Source organism: Echeneis naucrates, chromosome 14 (genome assembly GCF_900963305.1).
Source record: "Echeneis naucrates chromosome 14, fEcheNa1.1, whole genome shotgun sequence".
NCBI classification, from domain to species: domain Eukaryota; kingdom Metazoa; phylum Chordata; class Actinopteri; order Carangiformes; family Echeneidae; genus Echeneis; species Echeneis naucrates.
In genome coordinates this window covers 21077912-21098837 of record NC_042524.1, presented here as the reverse complement: position 1 = coordinate 21098837, position 20926 = coordinate 21077912, and the positions used below count along the sequence as shown (strand labels likewise).

Below are 20926 nucleotides of genomic sequence, written 5' to 3'. Positions count from 1 at the left end.
ACTAACGTACGACCCAGACCCTACTCTCTCAACGGGCTCCTTGTGTTTACTCAGACAGTAAGCAGACTGACACGTTCTACACAGTACACAGTAATCTACACAAAGGATGGGCTTGAACCTGACTTTACAACACAAGCCGTCCAGACACACAGAGCACCGCCCTTGACAGCGGTGGCTGCAAACGCTTCATACCCCATGTAACAGTACTCACACACATGACAGGCTCCTAGAAAGGATTGCACATTTTTTATGCCATAATAGTTATTCTGGTGTAAAAACATAAACCCAGTTTTGTCTTTTCTAGGGTTAGGGGTAAGGAATTTGGAGAGGGCTCGTGTGCCTTTGTTTCTATAAAACACTACAATTTTACAATCCAAGGCCCTCTCGAATTTAGAAACATCATCAAACGTCACCTCAGTCTGATCATCAAAACCTACAACTGTCTGAATCTCTCTAGCCTTTCTCTCAGCCACTCTATCACAGAGATGGGGATGCAGCAGGTGTGCTAAATTAATAGCAAAACACATTTTGTTGTGGAGATTTTCCACCACATACAAAAATCTTCTCTTTTTCAAAACCTCCTCGTCCAACATTATCTATTCTTCTTTTCCCTCCGCCACGAGGATTGCGAGTCTCGAGTCTCCGGAGAGACCCCCGTCAGCACTCTCAGCTCTGACTATAGAGGACACGCATTTACTCAGTCTGTCCCCTCTCAGCTCCATCTGTACAACGTCATGAGGCTGTGCTTGCGAGAAGACTCTTTCAGACAGCTCGTGAGCAGCTCCCATCACACCTCCGTACATGAATTTAGAGCTCTTCTTCTAATACCCGCCCTCGAACAATCTCATTGGTTCTCGCCTTATTGCTAGGGCCTGATCAGTGGGTGAAACCTACCTCTTCTCCAGTCAACCCTGATTTGCAAAGACCCTTCATAGAGAGAAACACTCTCTTTCCATTTTCTCATGTGAAAATCATTGCCTTGTCAATATCCTCTCCTTTCATGACAACAGAGGTTTGAACAACAGATGAAACCTACCTCTTTTCCACTCAGCCCTGATTTACAAAGACCCTAGTGAGAAGCCCTTCATAGGGAGAAAACACAACTTTCAGATTATTTAAAACTCTTTTTATATCTTGTTGTGTGAATATCATTGTATTGTGAATATCCTCCCTCTTCATCGAGAGAGAGAGAGAGAAACACTCTGTGTACCATTGCATGTGTATATCATTGTATTGTCGATATCCTCTCCTTTCACTACAGCAACACACGTCCTAACACTTTGCTGGTCAGCCTGTAAATTAATTTGGCGCCATTCTGCTAATACCCGCCCTCGACTGAGCTGATTGGTTGTGACCTCATCTCTAAGGGCGTGGACACACTAGGAGAGTGGTTAGGAGCGGGAAAACCCCTCTCTTCTGAGAACTTTTGCATTTTTGTTGAAATGTGAAAACCTCACTCTACATGGTGAATTGCTTGTAGACTCCTGTGAAAAATAATGAATTTCGCAATTTTCAGCAGAAAAACCAACAGGAAGCATATATTTAGTCGTTTGTGAAGACATTTCAGAACATTTTTTGTTGAAATTTGAAATCCTAACTCTACATGATAAATTGTTTGTGGACTCCTTTGAAAAATAGTTAAATAAGAAATTTTTTATCAGAAACACAACCACGAAGCATATATTTAGTAGTTTGTGAAGAGATTTGAAAAGTTTTGTTGAATTTTTGTTGAAATGTGAAAAACTAACTCGATATGATGAATTACTTGTGGACTCCTTTGAAAAATAGTTAAATAAGAAATTTTTTATCAGAAACACAACCACGAAACATATATTTAGTAGTTTGTGAAGAGATTTGAAAAGTTAACTCGATATGATGAATTACTTGTGGACTCCTTTGAAAAATAGTGAATTTCGCGATTTTCAGCAAATAAACCAATAAGAACCATATATTTAGTAGTTTGTGGAGAGATTTGAGAGCTTTGGTAGCATTTTTGTTGAAATTTGAAAACCTAACTCTACATGATGAATTGCTTGTGGACTCCTTTGAAATAGTGAAATAGTGAAATTAGAATTTTTTTTATCAGAAAACCAACAAGACGCATATATTTAGCAGTTTGTGAAGAGATTTGAGAACATTGGTTACATTTTTGTTGAAATTTCAAAACCTAACTCTGCATGCTGAATTACTTGTGGACTCCTTTAAAAATAGTGAATTAAACTATTTTCACTGGAAGATCAACAGAAAGCATCTATTTTGCGAAAAGATTTGAAAATTTTTGCATTTTTGTTGAAATGTGGAAAGATTCACCACCGACCAGTTCACGTTTCCAACAGGTTCTCCCCTCTCAGCGACACACCCGCTGAAAAGCTGACCCTAGTGATTGGCCATTCTATTCTGAGGAACGTGAAGTTAGCGACAACGGCGGCCATAGTGAAGTGTATCCTGGGGGCCAGAGCAGGCGACATCCAGTCTTATCTGAAACTGCTGGCTAATGGTAAACGTAAATATGCAAATATTGTTATTCACGTCGGCAGTAATGACACCCGACTTCGCCAGTCGGAAGTCACAAAAATTAATGTGCAATCGGTGTGTACTTTTGCTAAAACGATGTCGGACACTGTAGTTTTCTCCGGCCCTCCCCAATTGGACCAGTGATGACATGTACAGATGCATGTCGTCATGGCTGGCTGTCGAGGTGGTGTCCTGAAAACAACGTGGGCTACATAGATAACTGGAAGTCTTTCTGGGGGAGACCTGGTCTAATTAAGAGAGATGGTGTCCATCCCACCGTGGACGGGGCCGCTCTCATTTCTACAAATATGGCCGATTTTATTAGAAATCCAAAACCCTGACAATCCCGAGTAGAGACCAGGAGGCAGAGACACAGTTTAACGCGCTCCTCTGCGCCTCAGTCAGAGCGGTCACCTGCCGAGAATAGAATAGTCTCTGTCTATGTTTAGCTCTATAGAAACTGTCTGTCTCCCGACCACCTAAATTTAGACAAGTTAATAAAACCAAATTAAACAAAAGAGGAGCTAAAAACAATAACCTAACTGAAATCAAAACAGCCACGAAGTCAGTCTCAAATAACACTGCGATCAAATGTGGACTGTTGAACATTCGATCATTATCATCAAAATGTCTACTAGTAAATGATCTCATAGCTGATCATCGTATTGATTTATTTTGTATAACTGAAACGTGGCTGCAGCAGGATGAGTATGTTAGCATTAATGAAGCTACACTCCCAACTCATGTTAATTTTCATATCCCCCGTAACACAGGTAGAGGAGGGGGGGGTGGCTGCAATATTTCAGTCAAGCCTATTAATCAACCCCAGACCAAAATCTGGCTGCAGGTCTTTTGAAAGCCTCCCTCTTAGTCTTTCCCGCTCAGACTGGAAAGGTGAAAAATCAGTTCTGTAAGTTACAGTATACCGTCCACCTGGTCTGTACTCAGAATTCCTATCAGAGTTTTCTGAGTTTATATCAGAGTTAGTACTCAGTATAGATAAAATCATTATACTGGGAGATTTCAATATACATGTTGATGTAGAAAGTGACAGCCTTAGTTCTGGGTTTCTTTCCCTACTAGACTCAATTGGCTTTTCCCAGCATGCGAATGAACCCACTCACTTCTACAATCATATCCTTGATCTTGTTCTTAACATATGGCATTAAAATTGACAAGCAAAAAATTCTTCCTCAAATCTCTCTCCTGACTAACCATTACCGTATTACATTTGAGTTTACTTTATTGGGCTCCACAGCATTGAGGAATAAATTCAGCTATAGAAGATGTTTATCTGAAGCTGCTGTGGCTAAATTTAAAGAGAACATTCGGTCATCATTCCCAACAATGCCATATCTAAATTCAAATGAGGATTTCTCCCATACGCAGGTTGATGACCTTGTGACTAGCACTATGGCCACACTGCGTTCAAATCTCGACAATGCCGCCCCTCTCAAAAAGAAAGTATTCAAACTGAGGAGGCTGGCTCCCTGGTATAATTCCCAAATCCGTGCCTTAAAGCAGACATCAAGGAAATTAGAAAGAAATTGGCGTCAGAAATCAGAAGAGTCTCACAGAGCCTGGAAAGGCAGCCTAAAAACATATAAAGAAGCTCTCTGCAGTGCTCGAAGTTCAAATTACTCAGCATTCATAGAAGAAAACAAGAACTTCAGCACTGTAGCCAGGCTGACAGAGAGCTATAGCTTAGTTGAACCAGCGATCCCCTTAGCTCTAAGCAGTGATGATTTTATTAACTTTTTTACAGATAAAATTATCACGATCAGAGAAAGAATTTATCAGCTCTTGCCTACATTAGATAAAAATCTCCTACTGAATACAGTAACTCCTGAATCAGCTGCGACGCCTCTTTTACATCTGGAATCATTCTCACGTCTGAATCTCTCAGAGCTAGCTTCTATAGCTTCATCATCCAGACCGTCAACCTGTCTATTAGACCCAGTACCAACTAGCCTCTTTAAAGAGATCTTTTATTTAATTGAGCTGTTCATTCTAGATTTGATTAATCTGACTTTATTTCTGGGTTATGTACCTCAGGCACTTAAGACCGCAGTCATCAAACCCCAGCTTAGAAGCCTAATCTTGATCCAGATGTTTTGGCAAACTATAGACCCATATTGAACCTTCCATTTATTTCTAAAATCATTGACAAAGCTGTAGCAAAACAACTACACGACCATCTGGATGGGAACAGTTTGTTTGAACAGTTTCAATCAGGATTTATAGCCCATCATAGCACAGAAAAAGCGCTGGTTAAAGTCTCCAATGACATTCCAATGACTTCAGATAATGGATCAGCCTCCATACTTCTCTTTCTAGATCTTAGTGCTGCATTCGACACTATAGATCATAATATTTTACTACAGAGACTGGAACATGAAATTGGAATTAAAGGAACTGCAAGTATATCAGATAGACATCAGTTAGTTCATGTTAACAACAGCTCCTCCTCATGTACTGTAGTCAGTCATGGAGTCCCGCAGGGTTCGGTACTTGGACCAATCCTCTTTACGCTTTACTGCTTCCTCTAGGCAACATTATCAGGAAACAGCATCAACTTCCACTGCTATGCAGACAACACTCAGCTGTTCCTATTAATGAAGCCAAATGAACTCACTCAGATAGTCAGGCTGCAGACATGTCTTGAAGACATAAAAGTCTGGATGACTGAAAATGTTTTACTTCTCAACTCTCTCAACTTGGCCCTATGCACCTCAGAAAAATACTATCTAATCATCTCATCAGTCTTGACGGCATCACTTTGGCTTCCAGCTCCAATGTAAGAAACCTTGGAGTAATTTTTGACCAGGACATGTCCTTTGTCCCTCACATAAAACAAGTTAGTTGGGCAGCTTTCTTCCACCTGAGAAACATTAGGAAAATCAGAAACATCCTTTCTCAGGATGATGCAGTCATCAGGCTCCTCTTCTATGGAACCAACTTCCAATATCGGTCAGGAGGGCGGACTCTTTTGCAATTTTCAAGACCAGGCTTAAAACTTTCCTGTATGACAGAGCTTATAGTTAAAAAGTTAAAGTCCTCTACTCTTTAGCTATGCTGCTGTAGGCCTAGGCTACTGGGGGAAGGACTGAGCTTCTCTCTCTCTCTTTCTGTCTGTCTCTCCCTGCCACCCTCTCTCCCCCTCTCCCTCCCTCTCGCTCGCTCTCCCTTCCTCCCCCCTTGCATACGCTGATAAGAACCATCCTTCTTAAAAAACACAGTTTCACCCAGTTCTACGTATTTATACTACATTTACTAACCATGTTCTGCCAAAGTCTCTGTCTCTCCCAGTTCCTCTCCTCTCTCTCCCTGTCCTCATCCTGCAGGTGGTGACTCATCGCCATTCCATGTTCCTGCAACACCTACTGGTCCCATATCTTCATGAATTCTGTACTACAGCTCAACTCCATGAACTTCATGCAGCAACATGTTCCTGCCTACACCCCCGCCCCAATGCCTATCTCACTCACTCTCTCTCTCTCCCACTCTCAACCCAGCCGGTTGAGGCAGATGGCCACCGACCCTGAGCCTGGTTCTGCTCGAGGTTTCTGCCTCTGAAAGGAAATTTTTCCTTGCCACTGTCGCCAAGTGCTTGCTCATCGAAGGATCTGTTGGGTCTCTTTAAATAATTTTATAAAGAGTTTGGTCTAGACCTGCTCTATATGTAAAGTGCCTTGATGTAACTTTGTTATGATTTGGTGCTATACAAATAAATCTGAGTTGATTTGGCAACTGTTAGGCAGAAAATGATTCTCTGTAATTATCGAGCATAGATGTTTCAGGATGGAGTGTTGGTAGGTATGTTCATCCTTTCAGCAGATAGGACTGGCCCAGATTAGCAGTAGGTATTCTTGTTAAGCATTTTCATTTCTTCTGCAACGTGGCTAATCTTGGAGCATGTTTTCCTTCTTTTGCAACCCTTTTTCCCTGTGTTGTGGTATGGCCTCCATCAGAGCCTGCTCCATTTGTACTGTGTTCTCTCTCTGTGTTTCTCTTTATCTGTGTCTATGTCGTGTGCATGGATGTGTTTTTCTGTGTGTGTGTGTTACACACTGCATTGTGTGCTAACACAGGGTACGTGCCAAGCGTTAAGTGCTGTAGTGTAGTGCTTAGAGTTAGTGCATGTTGCTACTGCTGGTGCTCTGTGTGCTACTCTCTGCTTACATCTACTGCCGCTGGCTAGCCTTTCTAATGGAGGGTGAAAAGAGGAGCTGACTGTTAGTTTCCACCTGCCAGTATATAGCCTCTCCACTACCAAGACTCCTGCAGTGCCTACTCGCGGGCACACACGGAAACTGGGTACCTCACGGTCCTAGGCTGAACTGCAGGGGATCTCGGAGCAGCAGTGGGCCCCAGAGACGCAGCATACAGGCCCACCACCGTGTGGACATGCCCTGGTGCTCGTCAACCACTGTCCCAGCTATGGGTAAATAGCACCCTCCCAACCCCCAGGACACACTCCAGCCCCCTGTCCCGGCCCACCTCACACACATACACGACCAGTCATCTTGCATTTACCTAGATCCCACCTAACATCGAAGACAAAGCAGAAACAGAGATAAGTGATAATGTTTGATACAAATCTGATTTTATCTTTTTGGATTTATTTCTTTGATTGTGTTAAATTATATTGAATATTGAAGATTGAATGTGTTAATATGTACACAGTCTTTCAAAAATGAAGAATCAAACAGACTAAGTTTGTGAAATTCACAACATGTTTTTTGTGATGAATTGACGTTTATAAAGGATATATTTTTGCACAATGATGTTGTATGCTCTGATACCATTTGAATGTCATTATTAATAATATTATTCCATTTTCTTTATGTCTGAGCAAGATGAAGAAAAGTATTACTTCGGGACATGTAAAAAGTTTTGAATCTGAAGTCTCCACTTTGTTTTTTAAAAAATTTCATGTTTAAATAAAAAATTATGTGCATAATGAACTGGTATCAACATGGTGTTTCATATGATGAATGCATTATTTACAGATTGCAGTTCGATGTTGTAGTAGAAAAAGTAATCACTTAAGTTTCCTGGCATGGCCTGATGCACTGTAATGTTAATGTGGCATACATCTTGTAGGTAAAACTGAATCTCTGTGCAAAGCACGAGGCACTACTTAATCTTCTCCATACTTATTAGTGACTCTGGGCTCTGAGCCCTAATAATAATAAATAAACAATAATAAACAGCCTGTGCGTTTATTATTAGTGACTCAGGCTCCGCACAGAGTCAGTATTGTTATCCTGTGCGTTTATTGGTGACTTTTATTCTTTTCGATCAGCAATTGTTCAAGTGTGATGCTCGTCTCACCTCATTTCTGCTGAAAATTTTAGTTTCCCATGGGTGTGTAGTGCATGGAATGTTGGTGGCTTAGAGTGGAGGAATCTTCAGTTAGAGTATGTCAATGTGGTGATGATTTTCAAAAAAATATTTATAAATTGCACTTAATGTACAGACGCCATTTTCTCCAAAGTAGTAGAGATTCTGAAATTCTTGAAAAATGTCTTTACTTTAACTGTCAGACAAACCAAATTTGAACTGTGCCCCCCCAAAAGACATGCTCACCCCTCATCTCTCCTATTACTCTCCATGTATTTTTCTCTGCCTGGAGGGAGAGGAGTTCACATTTTCATATGTTTTTAAATTGCTCCCGTGTCCACAATGTACATCCTAGAAACACCGAAATACACACATAGCTTCACACACTTGTTGTGGCGTTCAGGGTCTGCTCTGTTTTCTGATAGGAGTTACAGTTTTGTCACAAATTGCCCCAGAGTGAGAGGCTCCCTGACAGAAATGAACCTGTTTTCTAATGGGCTTTATGAGAAGGATGACGCAATCCAAGCTCAGACACACAGCTGCAGTCAATGATGTCATCAGACTGCTGATCAGCTGTTACTACTGACATTTATGTTTGACTGCAGGACACACACAGACTGATATACAGACATACAGACACACACAGAGACTGATATACAGCTATACAGACACACGCATATACAGACATACACACACACATACAGATGGATGGGCACACAACAACACAGCCAGACACATACAAAGAGACCCTCTAGAGATACATAGGCACATACATATAAACAGAAAAACAAATACAGAAATACACAACCGTATCCAGAGAGACAAGCACACAAAAACACAGCCAGATACAAGAGACACAGACACAAAACACGAATACAGACATGTATTTTGATGACATACACAAACACAGCTGACAAACACTGATATGGCCATCAGTTTGAAGGATTTCTTCTCAGACAGACAAATCCATGTACTCATCTCTGACTCCTCTGATATGAGAGCAGCTGATCAACTGTGACGACTGACATATGTGTGAGACTGCACAAATTCAGTTGATTGGACATGATTTGGAAAGTCACACCTGTCTATATAAGATCCCACAGCTGAGAGAGCACGTCAGAGCACAAATCAAGCCATGAAGTCGAAAGAATTGTCTGTAGACCTCCGAAACAGGGTTGTATCGGGGCACAGATCTGGGGAAGGTTACAGAAAAATATCTGCTGCATTGAAGATCCCAAAAAGCACAGTGGTCTCCATCATTCAGAAATGGAAGATGTTTGGAAACACTAGGACTCTTCCTAGAGCTGGCCGCCCAGCCAAAATGAGAAGGGCCTTGGTCAGGGAGGTGACCAAGAACCTGATGGCCACTCTGACAGAGCTCCAGCGTTCCTCTGAGGAGATGGGAAAACCATACAGAAGGGCCACCATCTCTGCAGCCCTCCACCAGTCAGGCATTTATGGTAGAGTGGCCAGACAGAAGCCACTTCTCAGTAAAAAAGCACATGACAGCCCGCTTGGACTTTGCTAGAAGGCACCTGAAGGACTCACAGACCAGGAGAAACAAAATTCTCTGGTCTGATGAAACGAAGATTGCCTGAATGCCAAGCTTCATGTCTGGAGGAAACCAGGCACCGCTCACCACCTGGCCAATACCATCCCTACAGTGAAGCATGGTGGTGTCAGCATCATGCTGTGGGCATGTTTTTCAGTGGTAGGAACTGGGAGACTTGTCAGGATTGAGGGAAAAATTAATGCAGCGAAGTACATCGACATCCTTGATGAAAACTTGCTCCAGAGCGCTCGAGACCTTAGACTGGGGCGACACTTCATCTTCCAGCATGACAATGACCCTAAGCACACGGCCAAGAAATTATACATAAAACCTGTTGTCACCAACACAGTTCAATAATAATGTGGAATAATACGGAATAATAAATAAATAATAAGTATGGAGAAGATTAAGTAGTGCCTCTGTGCTAAAGCCCGTGGCACTAAATAATAAACGCGCAGGATAACAATCGTGACTCTGAGCTTCTTAAACATTCTTAAACACAAGCTTGAGCACAGACATAGACGCCACCATTCCTATCCATGCAGCCATTAAAACTGCTCATGTACTTGCAAAACTTGGAAGGCACTTTTGACCCACTCAAGATCTCATCAGCCATCCTCACAAAGTGACCCAACTACATTTAAAGGTCTCTTGTGCCTTTTCAATAAACACTTTCACGTTCAACTTAACAGGCTATTTTCAACATACAAGTACATACTCAAGTGGAGGTCTTTCTGTTGAAAGCCCTGACAGTGTCCAGATTGATATTAAAACCTCAGATGAAAGCAGGGAGGACCTGGATGATTCAAGTTTTGATTTCAATGATTTCGCACACAATGCAGAGCTCAAAGTTGCTTCACTCTTACTGAAGCTTGAACATACCTATCTTGTCTCCAGTGTTGCTGTTGATGAACTTACAAGAACAAGAAACAAGAACAAGAAAACAAGAAAAACAAGAGAGTGTGAAAAACAAGAGTTTTTAATTATTTACTTGGCACTGCTTCTGCACCCCTTGTCCATCAAACCATATCTCAGCATTTACAGAGTGAAAACTGTCAAGTAGATGAGATTGTTGTGCAAGAGCTAGCATCTACTGTTTGCAAGTCAAATCCAGTTACAGCAGCTTTTGGAAGTCCTGGCCCATTTTGCACCACCTGGAAGTGAAATAGATACTACAAAAAACATATTAAAACTGTAGAACTCACAGAATCTGTTTATGATTCCCAAAACAAAACATAATTTCAATACATCTCTATACTAAAATCTTTACAGCAGATCCTATTTGAAATCTCCTCATCAAATTCAGTATAGATGCTTTTATGACAGTAGTAATTATAAAGAAAATGTGTAGTTGTCTAGAGAGTGGGTTAGGGTTAGGGTTGCTGTTTCAGTTATTTTGTATATAGATGCAATCCCCTCAGTACCTCCAGAAAAAGCATAAAATCTGTGGGGTTTATTGGCCATTGGGAAACTTACCTTATAGTTTCCACTCATCACTGTCAAATATATGTTTAGCCACAGTTTTTCATAGTGACCATGTGGTTTTGAGATGGTTTTGAGAGTGTACTGAAGCCCTTAATAGATTATTTCATTATCTTACAAGAAGAACTGTTTATTGCCAAATTGGGGAAAACTGTGAGAGGGTTTGTTCATTGTGTGGTTGCAGACAATCTCACGGTCTGGCAGGCTTTGTGGAAAAATTTTCAGGTAAATATGCGTGCAGGTTTTGTGCAGCAGAAAATGTAGACAATATGTCAAGTCGTTCTGAAATCGCTGTTTGTCCTGTCCCCATCTGTGAGTTTCACCGAGCTGCAGCACAAGTTTACACGGGTGAGGAAAATGAAATTGACTGGCCGTTATTGAGTGTGCGGGATGTTCCATTTTTGGGGCGGGACACTGAATGTTTCGATTGGAATTTATTTGGATATTGTCCAGATTAGTGTGCTAGTGTGTTTAGCAGTGTTAGCAGTGTTTAGTGTGCGACGACGGTAGCCATTTGATTGTCGGGTGGCAGATCCTGATATCATTAGCTGGTGAATCCTGTACAACGTGATGCACGATTTGTCAGTCTGCATTATCCAGCAGGGAAAAAAAAGAACACTTTCAGCTATTCAAAAGTAGAATTTTCACAAAGTTTGGACCACATTACCCGATGAGTGATGAGTGACCCATAAAGGGATGAGTTTTTTTCTTTTCTTAATTACTTAAATGTCCTTTATGTCATAACAATTGTAATCTTTTGAAGGATAGCTGTTGCTAGCTGCTAGATTCAATAATAATAACATTATTCACCGTTATGATCCTGATTACATAATCATATAACACAGCAATTATATACACAATTCTCCTCTGTGCAAATACAGCAATAGTAAGCAGATTAACAACCCAATATCAACAAATGTTTGTCAAAAAGGTGAGTTATATGGTCCATAAATGCCATCTGCTGGTCAAACACAGCAAACAAATGCTCTCAGAGTGCTCCCCATGGAGCATACAAGCCACTAAACATCAATCCCAAAACCTATGCAGTGATTACATATGTTATCTCTAAAGAAATACAAGTATGGAATTTAATGCGATGCAACACAACACAATTAACAGAATGCAAGTACAACAGAAGTGGTACTTACTTTTCTTTATTCATTTGACACTCAGAGTATCACAAGAGCAGCCTTCCAAATGAAAATAAATATAATCGCAGACAGAAAATATGAGTAACTATCCAGTACAAGTTTACTACAGCTGAGAATTCTTCTGGTCTTCTGTTGTATGATTACACTTCCTGTTACACAAAGGAGAAGATGAACTTGTGTGCATACATGCAGAGAATAAATGTCTTTTGTCAGGTTGGCAAGAGGGACAATGAAAGAGAGCTTCAGCAGTGCACAATGGAAGTCAGAGAGAAGGAGGACCCATTAAGGCCACCATGTGACATAGGCATCATTATTGAAGGTGTGGAGGTGTGTAATGAGCTGCCATCAATTGCACATGGATGTGCCCTCTTATTTGGCTTCCTCTTTGCTCTAAACCTGAGCTATCCAGGTGAGCTTTCGATGCACTGCAGAAAATATTAATTGAGATAGAGCCAAAGAAAATGACACGCAGAGTGCGCGGTTTGAGTGTCAAGCTTTAAATAAAGGGTTACACAACAGGTACACAGATAATTCTGTTTTTAATTTTGAAATTTGTTGTATAAATACTGTGGTGCTGATATCACTGAAAATGTGAACACTAGTAATGGTTCCTTTTTTCCCTTGAATTGTCTTTGTTCATAATTGCATCCATAGCAACTGTGTTTATACTTGGTTTAGTTTTTTCTTTTTTGGGGGGGAATTCCTTGCATTTGTAATGGTTCAAAATAATGATATTCATACATTGTTATAATTTTGTCAAAATATAGCAAAGGGTTAGAAACTCTATTTTATACTTAATTGCTGTTCCCTTGCATCTCAAGAGTACAACCAATTCTACATGTTAAGATGTGCATGTAAATTGATGTTTACAGTTTCGTAAGGTTTGCAAAATAACATAACATGAAAAGACCAGTTTATTTCATATGCAAGTTTTTATTTTTTTGTAAACACATAATTTACTGGCTGCTGATTGCAGGTTTTATTTATTTTTTATTTTAAAGGTGATGATATTTCAGAGTCATTTAAAATAAACGGTCTTTTGAAGAGAATTTTCCTGATTTTAAGTTTTATCTAACGTGAATCAGTTTCTGTTTTGTAGTCTTATATGGAATTAAATTTTGTGGTAAACTGTGGGAAAACAGCAGTACCTCATTACAAAACACCTCATTATGTTTGATATGAGCAGAATTCCACCTCTTACCTCCTTACATGTCTCCAGCACTTTAAATTACATTGGGATTTACATGATTTATTGGACCTAACCTCTCATAGAAAAGTGAAAATACCCCATTAGTGAATGACTCCAGTACCTCATCAAACACAAGGTGACAGTGATAGTGCGTTTATTATGGCCATACTGTTTCAGTTTCTCACAAACCACATACTATGGACAGTGACATTAACAGCACTGTGCTTGTTCACCAGTTCGACCCAGTGTTTCCTGCCCTGACATGTCAATATATCCATACCACTTTATAAGATTTGTTGCAGGTTTGAATTATTTATATTGATACTGCAAATTAGCATTGTTCTTATATTAGTACAGCACAGCCTGCAATATGATAGATTTATGTATAATGGGAGAGTTTGAGTTTGACCTATGTATACACTGGTAATTGAAGTAGATTCAAATTTCTGACCTGATGGAGTAGTAAAGCTGGGCTAATTCAAATTTCACACAGAATATAAAGATGCAAGCAGCAGCTTAAATAAACCTGTTCAAACACAGTGGACTGATGCCTGAGACCTGTTCTCATCTGCACCTCTCCCGACATTCACTCAAGACTCCGTTCGGCGTCGCTCTTTCCCAGCAATTTAAAAAAATCCACATCACAAGGTAAAGACAAACTACTCAGTGTAGTAAGTCAGTTTTAATCTCAATGTTTGTTTCGACCGTTTAATTCCATAAAATAAGGTTATTAAGGTGCATGTATAAAATAAGTTAGAAAGTGGTGCAAAGCAAAGGAGGCGTCCACAGTTAAAGAGCAGCGACATACATTCCTTCAACATTTATTCAATGATCTGTTAAAAACTGCTCAGACCCCCCCTCAAAAAATAAATAAATACAAATTTCAAACAAAATGGCAGGCTAGTCCCACTATGTCTCGACACATTCAGCGTAAGGCCTGGATTCAACTGGCATCCAGTCTTGTCGAAACCCGCAATGGTGCAAAGTCACAAACGCAGTTTCCTAACAAGGTGATGGGGGTTTAAAGATCATCTTGGCGGCTTTCATTCCCCCTCCTCCCCCCTGGCGTCCGGCTTCTGTCCGCCTCTATTTGGAGCTAGTGTACTTGGTCACGGCCTTGGTGCCCTCGGACACGGCGTGTTTGGCCAGCTCCCCGGGCAGCAGCAGGCGGACGGCGGTCTGGATCTCTCTGGAGGTGATGGTGGATCTCTTGTTGTAATGCGCCAGGCGTGATGCTTCCCCAGCGATACGCTCGAAGATGTCGTTGACGAAGGAGTTCATGATGCCCATGGCCTTGGAGGAGATCCCAGTATCTGGGTGCACTTGCTTCAGCACCTTGTACACGTAAATGGCGTAGCTTTCTTTCCTACTTTTGCGGCGCTTTTTGTCTCCTTTCTTCTGAGTTTTGGTCACAGCCTTCTTAGAGCCCTTCTTGGGGGCAGGGGCCGATTTTGCAGGATCAGGCATTTTATCTTGACGGAAACGTCCGTGGAACAGGAAGGGATACCGTTCAGGAAACCACATCATCACCGGTCCCTTTTTTATAACATGGCTGTGCAAATAAGTGTGTGCCATTCCCTGTTCGTGATTGGAGCAGCATTCAGCACAAGCCCGGCAATCGCCATATGACTCGCCGAGTCATTGGCTGCTTGGTTTCAGTTTGACTCGGCCAATCGGATGAGATTGAGGTGTTTATATTCCTTTCTCACCAAGTCAGCCCACAGAAATCTGCATTCTCTGTATAGTATTTCTGTGGTGGCGCTTGATAATCACGTTAAGTTATGTCTGGCAGAGGGAAAACCGGAGGCAAAGCCCGGGCGAAGGCCAAATCTCGGTCATCCCGCGCCGGACTCCAGTTCCCGGTGGGTCGAGTTCACCGGCTACTGCGCAAGGGCAACTATGCCGAGCGAGTTGGCGCCGGGGCCCCGGTGTACTTAGCGGCCGTGCTGGAGTATCTGACCGCTGAGATCCTTGAGCTGGCGGGCAACGCGGCTAGGGACAATAAGAAAACCAGGATCATCCCACGGCATCTCCAGCTGGCGGTGCGCAACGACGAGGAGCTCAACAAGCTGCTGGGAGGTGTGACCATCGCTCAGGGAGGAGTGCTGCCCAACATCCAGGCTGTCCTCCTCCCCAAGAAAACGGAAAAACCAGCCAAAAGCAAATAAAGACCCCCCGCAGGCCCGGATCCGATCGGGTCAAAAGGCTCTGTCTGGAGCCTTTTTTTTTTTTTTTTTTTTTTTTTGGGGGGGGCGGGATAAACAACCTTTACTCGGAACAGTGTTTGGTGTTACTGTTTCTACGTTGAAAGCATCCATCGGGACTTTCTATAGACTGTTCTGTCGCCACTGATGTGTTACTGGTTTGGAAAATGGAGGCGCTTTCTTAAGGCCGCCGGAAAATCCCATTCTTAACACGGACCAATTCTGAAGGGAGGGGTGGTTTTAATTTCGCAGTGCTGCTACCAAAACGTGCTAAATTGTTGTATTGTTTGTCATGTTTGAATAAATGTCCTGTCGCCTTTAGCACTAGGCGAATACACACAGTCTCCATGTTGTTGCTGGTTTTTGTGAGAAAGGCCGGTTCTGAGGCGCGATCTTCCAGGTCGCTCCTGGGCCTTCAACAGCATATACTTAGCTCCTGAAGACTGCCTCCACATACCGGAGCTTTCAGCATGCTGTCTCACGACGTAGTGTTATTGGTCATGTAGCCCGAGATGAGAGCACGTTTCCTGCTTTGCAACAGCTCACGGTCGGAGGCCTGTAGAGCTGCGTTGGCGTAGCTGCTTCCTCTCAAGTTAAGGGGGACAATAAGTTCTGTTCCTGGATACATTATTTTGCTCTAAGCAAGGGACGCCAGTTCACAACCAACCCAGCTGAAACCTGAGCTCTGGAAGAAGTCGCGAAATGTAGGTTTAAATTTGTTACGTTAGGTCACAAATGTAAAAATCTCTTAAATATTTCTGAACATCCTCACTGTGAAGAGCTTTACTGAATGAATGAAGTCACAGCATATGAAGAGAATTGCAACTGCTAAATTAACTGCAAGAAAGATTTTCAGCAGCGCTTTAGAAACAATTTCTAAATTTAATGAGCTATTTGAGCTTAACACAGGCTGCCTTCACAGTCAGAGTAGGGCTAACTGCTGACCACTTGAGCTTGAGAAAACTATGTTAAGCAAACAAAAGGTTTTAAATAGCAATATAAATTTTCAATTGATCTGATATGAAACAAGTTTAATTGTTAAATGCTGAGTATTCAGAAAAACTCACTATTATTGGTGATTATATTCAGCTATAAACATTGAGCACATTAATGTCAATATGAATGTCAGTATGCTGTACTTTTTATTTCTTGTGTCAAACGCCAGAAAAATCTTCAGAAGAACCTTAGAAACACTGTTACGGCAATCTTCTTTGGTCTTTGTCACTTTCATTGTATGAGCTAATTAGCTTAATATGAGATATTCAAATTCATGGTCATCGCATTTCCACCTTAGGACTAAGGCCACTGATTTAAGAATCTTCGTAAAATGTAACAGGAGTGTGTGAGGGTGTGTGTCGATGTGTGTGAATAAAAGCACACACCAGTCTAGAAACATGGTTCAGTCAAGATTTTATTACTCTCTGCTCACTATCATGTCAGAGAATACACAGACTGTTTGATTTATGCTCTTTTTTGTGTTCACAGCAATGATCAGTAATCACCCTTAGCCTTGATGCATTTGGTTGCCAGTAATGTGCATGCTTGTTTATTGTTCAGGGAAATTAAGGTACTATGGATTAATCCACTTCCTCAATGGTTGGTCCAGAGGATCCTCCTCCAGGCGTAGCACCACCAGCTCCAGGGAAGCTACCGGGCATTCCACTAGGCATCCCACTTGCCATGCCACTAGCACTCTGGTACAGCTGGGTGATGATAGGGTTACAAACTTTTTCTAGTTCCTGCTGCTGGTGTTCATATTCATCCTTCTCTGCGGTCTAGCACAAAGATATCAAACCAAATATTCTCAGTAATGGGAATTACTTGACAGTGTAAATGTTACTTTCAATTTAAACTTGCTGTTGTTACATCACACAATGAGGATAATGTAGCCCTACATCATAGTAGTGGTTTTACATATAATCACCGTTCTCCAGTGACAATAAAACATCAGAGGTTTAGCAAATGTAATTCTGCTAAATCCTAAACCTACTGACATTTACAATTACAATTAAATCTGTGCCTTATGTCCTGGAAAATGATGATTTTGAATGTCTGAAGTGTTAACTTTCTGTGCCAAGTTTGCATGTTCTCCCTGTGTTTGCATGGGTTTCCTCCCACCATCCAAAGACATGCATGTGACACTAAATTGTCTATAGGTGTCAGTGTGAGTGTGAATGGCTGTTTATCTCTGTCTGTGTGTTGACCCTGCAATGGACTCTTCCCCCAAAGTGAGCTGGGATTACCTCCAGCACCCCCCACAACCCCGGAAACAGATAAGTGGTAGAAGATGAATGAATAAATGAATGTTCATAATGAGTTGAGCAAAACCAAACCTCACCTGGTTCTTGTCAAGCCAGCCGATGACCTCGTTGCACTTGTCCAAGATTTTCTGCTTGTCATCATCACTGATCTTGCCAGCAAGCTTCTCATCCTCCACAGTTGATTTCATGTTGAAAGCGTATGACTCCAGGCCATTCTTGGCAGACACCTTGTTACGCTGGACATCATCCTCTATCTTGTACTTCTCAGCCTCCTGGACCATGCGTTCAATGTCCTCCTTGCTTAGACGACCTGTCAAAAGAAGCAGGATTAGTATTTAATAATTTGTTTGGCCAACACTGTTTTATACCTTTGTCATTGGTGATGGTGATCTTGTTCTCCTTTCCAGTGCTCTTGTCAACAGCAGAGACATTCATGATGCCATTTGCATCAATATCAAATGTCACCTCAATCTGGGGGACACCTCGAGGAGCAGGAGGGATGCCTGTGAGCTCAAATTTGCCCAGCAAGTTGTTGTCCCTGGTCATAGCACGCTCACCCTCGTAAACCTGTTGAAGATGCACAGGGTAAGCACACGTGAAATTATTAGGAAATGCTGGTTCTGCTGTGGCATAGGTATGAGGGAAAAAAACACTAATGGAGTGAATAAACTTAAGAATACCCAGTCTTTTTTGGGTTAAAGCTTAGCAGTAGGAAGAGGGAGTGGCTGATAACAGAATCTGCTCAAAATTTCACAAAATCATGAACTATTCGGCCCATCCTCTCGATAAAACTGTGGACTTGTGAACTCATTCAGCAACAGATTTGTACTCCTGCTTAAATAATTGATATAAAAAAAATCCATTCTACCTCCTGCCATACAACTGTGCAGTGCATCTCTACACTGATGAAACTCACCTGTACACAGGCCTTTTTTACATGCATATATATATATATATATATATATATGTGTGTCTTTTGTAGGGTCCACTGGCATGGGCAGGGAGACTGGGGTTGTATGTATGATTATTGTGATTAAGTTTTATGTCCTTCATACTTCATATTCAAATCAACTGTCAAAATTAAATCAATCAAGTGTTTATTTTCCCTTCTGGGATAAATAGAATCATTTTTCTAACTATTTATTTATTCTGCTAATTTTACTTTGCTGAGACTACCAAGGGAGGTTTGCACTTCCTGTGGTATTGTGACTGCTGGTAGAAATTACAGAGATCAGGAACAAATAACTTGATGTACAATGCTGTGCTTACCTGGATGAGCACACCAGGCTGGTTGTCAGAGTAGGTAGTGAAGGTCTGGGTCTGCTTGGTAGGAATGGTGGTGTTACGCTTGATAAGGACAGTCATGACACCTCCAGCTGTCTCTATACCCAGGGAAAGAGGGGTGACATCCAGAAGCAGCAAGTCCTGCACATTCTCAGATTTATCACCAGACAAGATGGCAGCCTGGACAGCTGTAAAGATAAAAACAAGTACACTTAGATCCCAAGCTAGACATTGAAATCAGGAGGAGTCATTTAAAATGATTTGTGTGTTGCCTGGCTGACACTTACCAGCTCCATAAGCCACAGCTTCATCTGGGTTGATACTCTTATTGAGTTCTTTTCCACTGAAAAAGTCCTGGAGCAGTTTTTGGATCTTTGGGATACGGGTGGAGCCACCAACCAACACAATGTCATGAATTTGAGACTTATCCATCTTGGCATCACAAAGAGATTTCTCCACGGGGTCCAAAGTGCCACGGAAGAGGTCAGCATTGAGCTCCTCAAAGCGAGCCCTGGTGATTGAAGTGTAGAAGTCAACTCCCTCATACAGCGAGTCAATTTCGATACTGGCTTGGGTGCTGGAAGACAGGGTGCGCTTTGCCCTCTCACAAGTGGTACGCAGACGGCGGACAGCTCTCTTATTGTCACTGATATCCTTCTTGTACTTGCGCTTGAACTCAGCAATGAAGTGGTTTACCATACGGTTGTCAAAATCTTCTCCACCAAGATGAGTATCGCCAGCAGTGGACTTGACCTCAAAGATACCATCCTCAATGGTTAAGATGGAGACATCAAAGGTGCCACCACCAAGATCGAAGATGAGGACGTTCCTCTCTGAGCCAACCTAGAAAAAAAAGATCTAAGTACAATTGTCCTGTAGGTGAACATAAGCCATGGTACATATTCTCCTGTGGAAACTTACCTTCTTGTCCAAACCATAAGCGATAGCTGCTGCAGTAGGCTCATTAATAATTCTCAGTATATTTAGGCCAGAGATAGTTCCAGCATCTTTGGTTGCTTGACGTTGAGAGTCATTAAAGTATGCAGGAACTGTGATAACAGCGTTTGATATGGACTAAAGAAATGAAGAAATACAGTTTAAGCACTGCAATTATTTATGTTCAATATACTATTATTTTGTAAACTCACCTTCCCAAGATAGGCCTCAGCAATCTCCTTCATCTTTGTCAGCACCATGGAAGAGATTTCCTCTGGGTAGAATGACTTGTTTTCACCTTTGTATTCAACCTCTACTTTGGGGCGTCCACTATCACTAATAATATTAAATGGCCAATGCTTCATGTCAGACTGAACTACTGGATCATCAAACCGTCTGCCGATCAAACGTTTAGCATCTACAATCCCCAGGAAAAAATGAGAGAATGTGTGTACATGTTTTTGATGTTTGTTCAGAAATATTTAATAAATATACTTTCACATAAGACATGTTGCATGACACATATCCCTTGCGCAAAGCTTACCAAAGACTGTATTGGTGGGGTTCATGGCAACCTGATTTTTGGCTGCATCTCCAATCAGCCTCTCTGTATCTGTGAAGGCCACATAGCTGGGTGTGGTCCTGTTACCTTGGTCATTGGCAATAATTTCAACTTTTCCATGCTGGAACACACCGACACAGGAGTAGGTGGTCCCAAGATCGATGCCAACTGCAGCCCCTTTAGACATGATTGCGCTAAGAAAAATAATTCATGGTCAATGTTGTTCCAGCAGGGGGCAGCGTCACTCAGTCAATAGGACTCTGATGATGCGTTGACCAAAAAAAAAAAAAAAATCAAGAAGTGTTCAGTTATGTCTTACAAGTATGGGTGAGTCAGCAATTATAACTTTATTGTTTATTGAGTTGATCACTTCATGGAAATATAACCAGCCCTCTCCAGGGCTGGATACTGTCACACAATAGCCAGGGAAGAGATTATAGTGTGA

At 41.6% G+C, this 20926-nt stretch overlaps 3 protein-coding genes across 8 annotated transcripts; 1 reads left to right on the top strand and 2 right to left on the bottom strand.

The window, feature by feature from the left end:
• Positions 1-12782: 12782 nt before the first annotated feature.
• hist2h2l (histone 2, H2, like) lies at positions 12783-14737 on the bottom strand. Its single transcript, XM_029518735.1, has one exon. The coding sequence runs from the start codon at positions 14699-14701 to the stop codon at positions 14321-14323; it is 381 nt and encodes a 126-aa protein (XP_029374595.1). The 5' UTR covers positions 14702-14737; the 3' UTR covers positions 12783-14320.
• Positions 14738-14937: 200 nt separating this feature from the next.
• On the top strand, positions 14938-15427 carry h2ax1 (H2A.X variant histone family member 1). The gene has a single exon (XM_029518663.1). It carries the CDS (start codon positions 15016-15018, stop codon positions 15400-15402), a length of 387 nt encoding a protein of 128 aa, XP_029374523.1. The 5' UTR covers positions 14938-15015; the 3' UTR covers positions 15403-15427.
• A 1514-nt stretch (positions 15428-16941) lies between these two features.
• Positions 16942-20675, bottom strand: LOC115054775 (heat shock cognate 70 kDa protein-like). Of its 6 annotated transcripts, none has more exons than XM_029520159.1 (9): positions 20464-20675; positions 20132-20337; positions 19905-20057; positions 19271-19826; positions 18969-19171; positions 18068-18266; positions 17777-18009; positions 17114-17213; positions 17001-17074 (listed from the first exon to the last, which is right to left on the bottom strand). In XM_029520159.1, the coding sequence occupies exons 1-9, from the start codon at positions 20666-20668 to the stop codon at positions 17016-17018; spliced, it is 1914 nt and encodes a 637-aa protein (XP_029376019.1). In that variant the 5' UTR covers positions 20669-20675; the 3' UTR covers positions 17001-17015. The 6 variants fall into 6 exon arrangements, with proteins under 6 accessions (XP_029376017.1, XP_029376019.1, XP_029376021.1 ...); XM_029520161.1 differs by having other exon boundaries at positions 17132-17213; XM_029520160.1 differs by having other exon boundaries at positions 17001-17085; positions 17140-17213.
• Positions 20676-20926: the final 251 nt, after the last annotated feature.

What these genes read in the sequence shown, in the direction of transcription:
- hist2h2l (XM_029518735.1), bottom strand. Translation starts at nt 14,701, where the DNA reads ATGCCTGATCCTGCAAAATCGGCCCCTGCCCCCAAGAAGGGCTCTAAG.
- h2ax1 (XM_029518663.1), top strand. Translation starts at nt 15,016, where the DNA reads ATGTCTGGCAGAGGGAAAACCGGAGGCAAAGCCCGGGCGAAGGCCAAA.
- LOC115054775 (XM_029520157.1), bottom strand. Translation starts at nt 20,668, where the DNA reads ATGTCTAAAGGGGCTGCAGTTGGCATCGATCTTGGGACCACCTACTCC. An exon ending in CCCCACCAATACAGTCTTTG is followed by an intron (nt 20,338 to 20,463) that starts GTAAGCTTTGCG and finishes TGGGGATTGTAG; the next exon opens with ATGCTAAACGTTTGATCGGC. An exon ending in CTGAGGCCTATCTTGGGAAG is followed by an intron (nt 20,058 to 20,131) that starts GTGAGTTTACAA and finishes TCATTTCTTTAG; the next exon opens with TCCATATCAAACGCTGTTAT.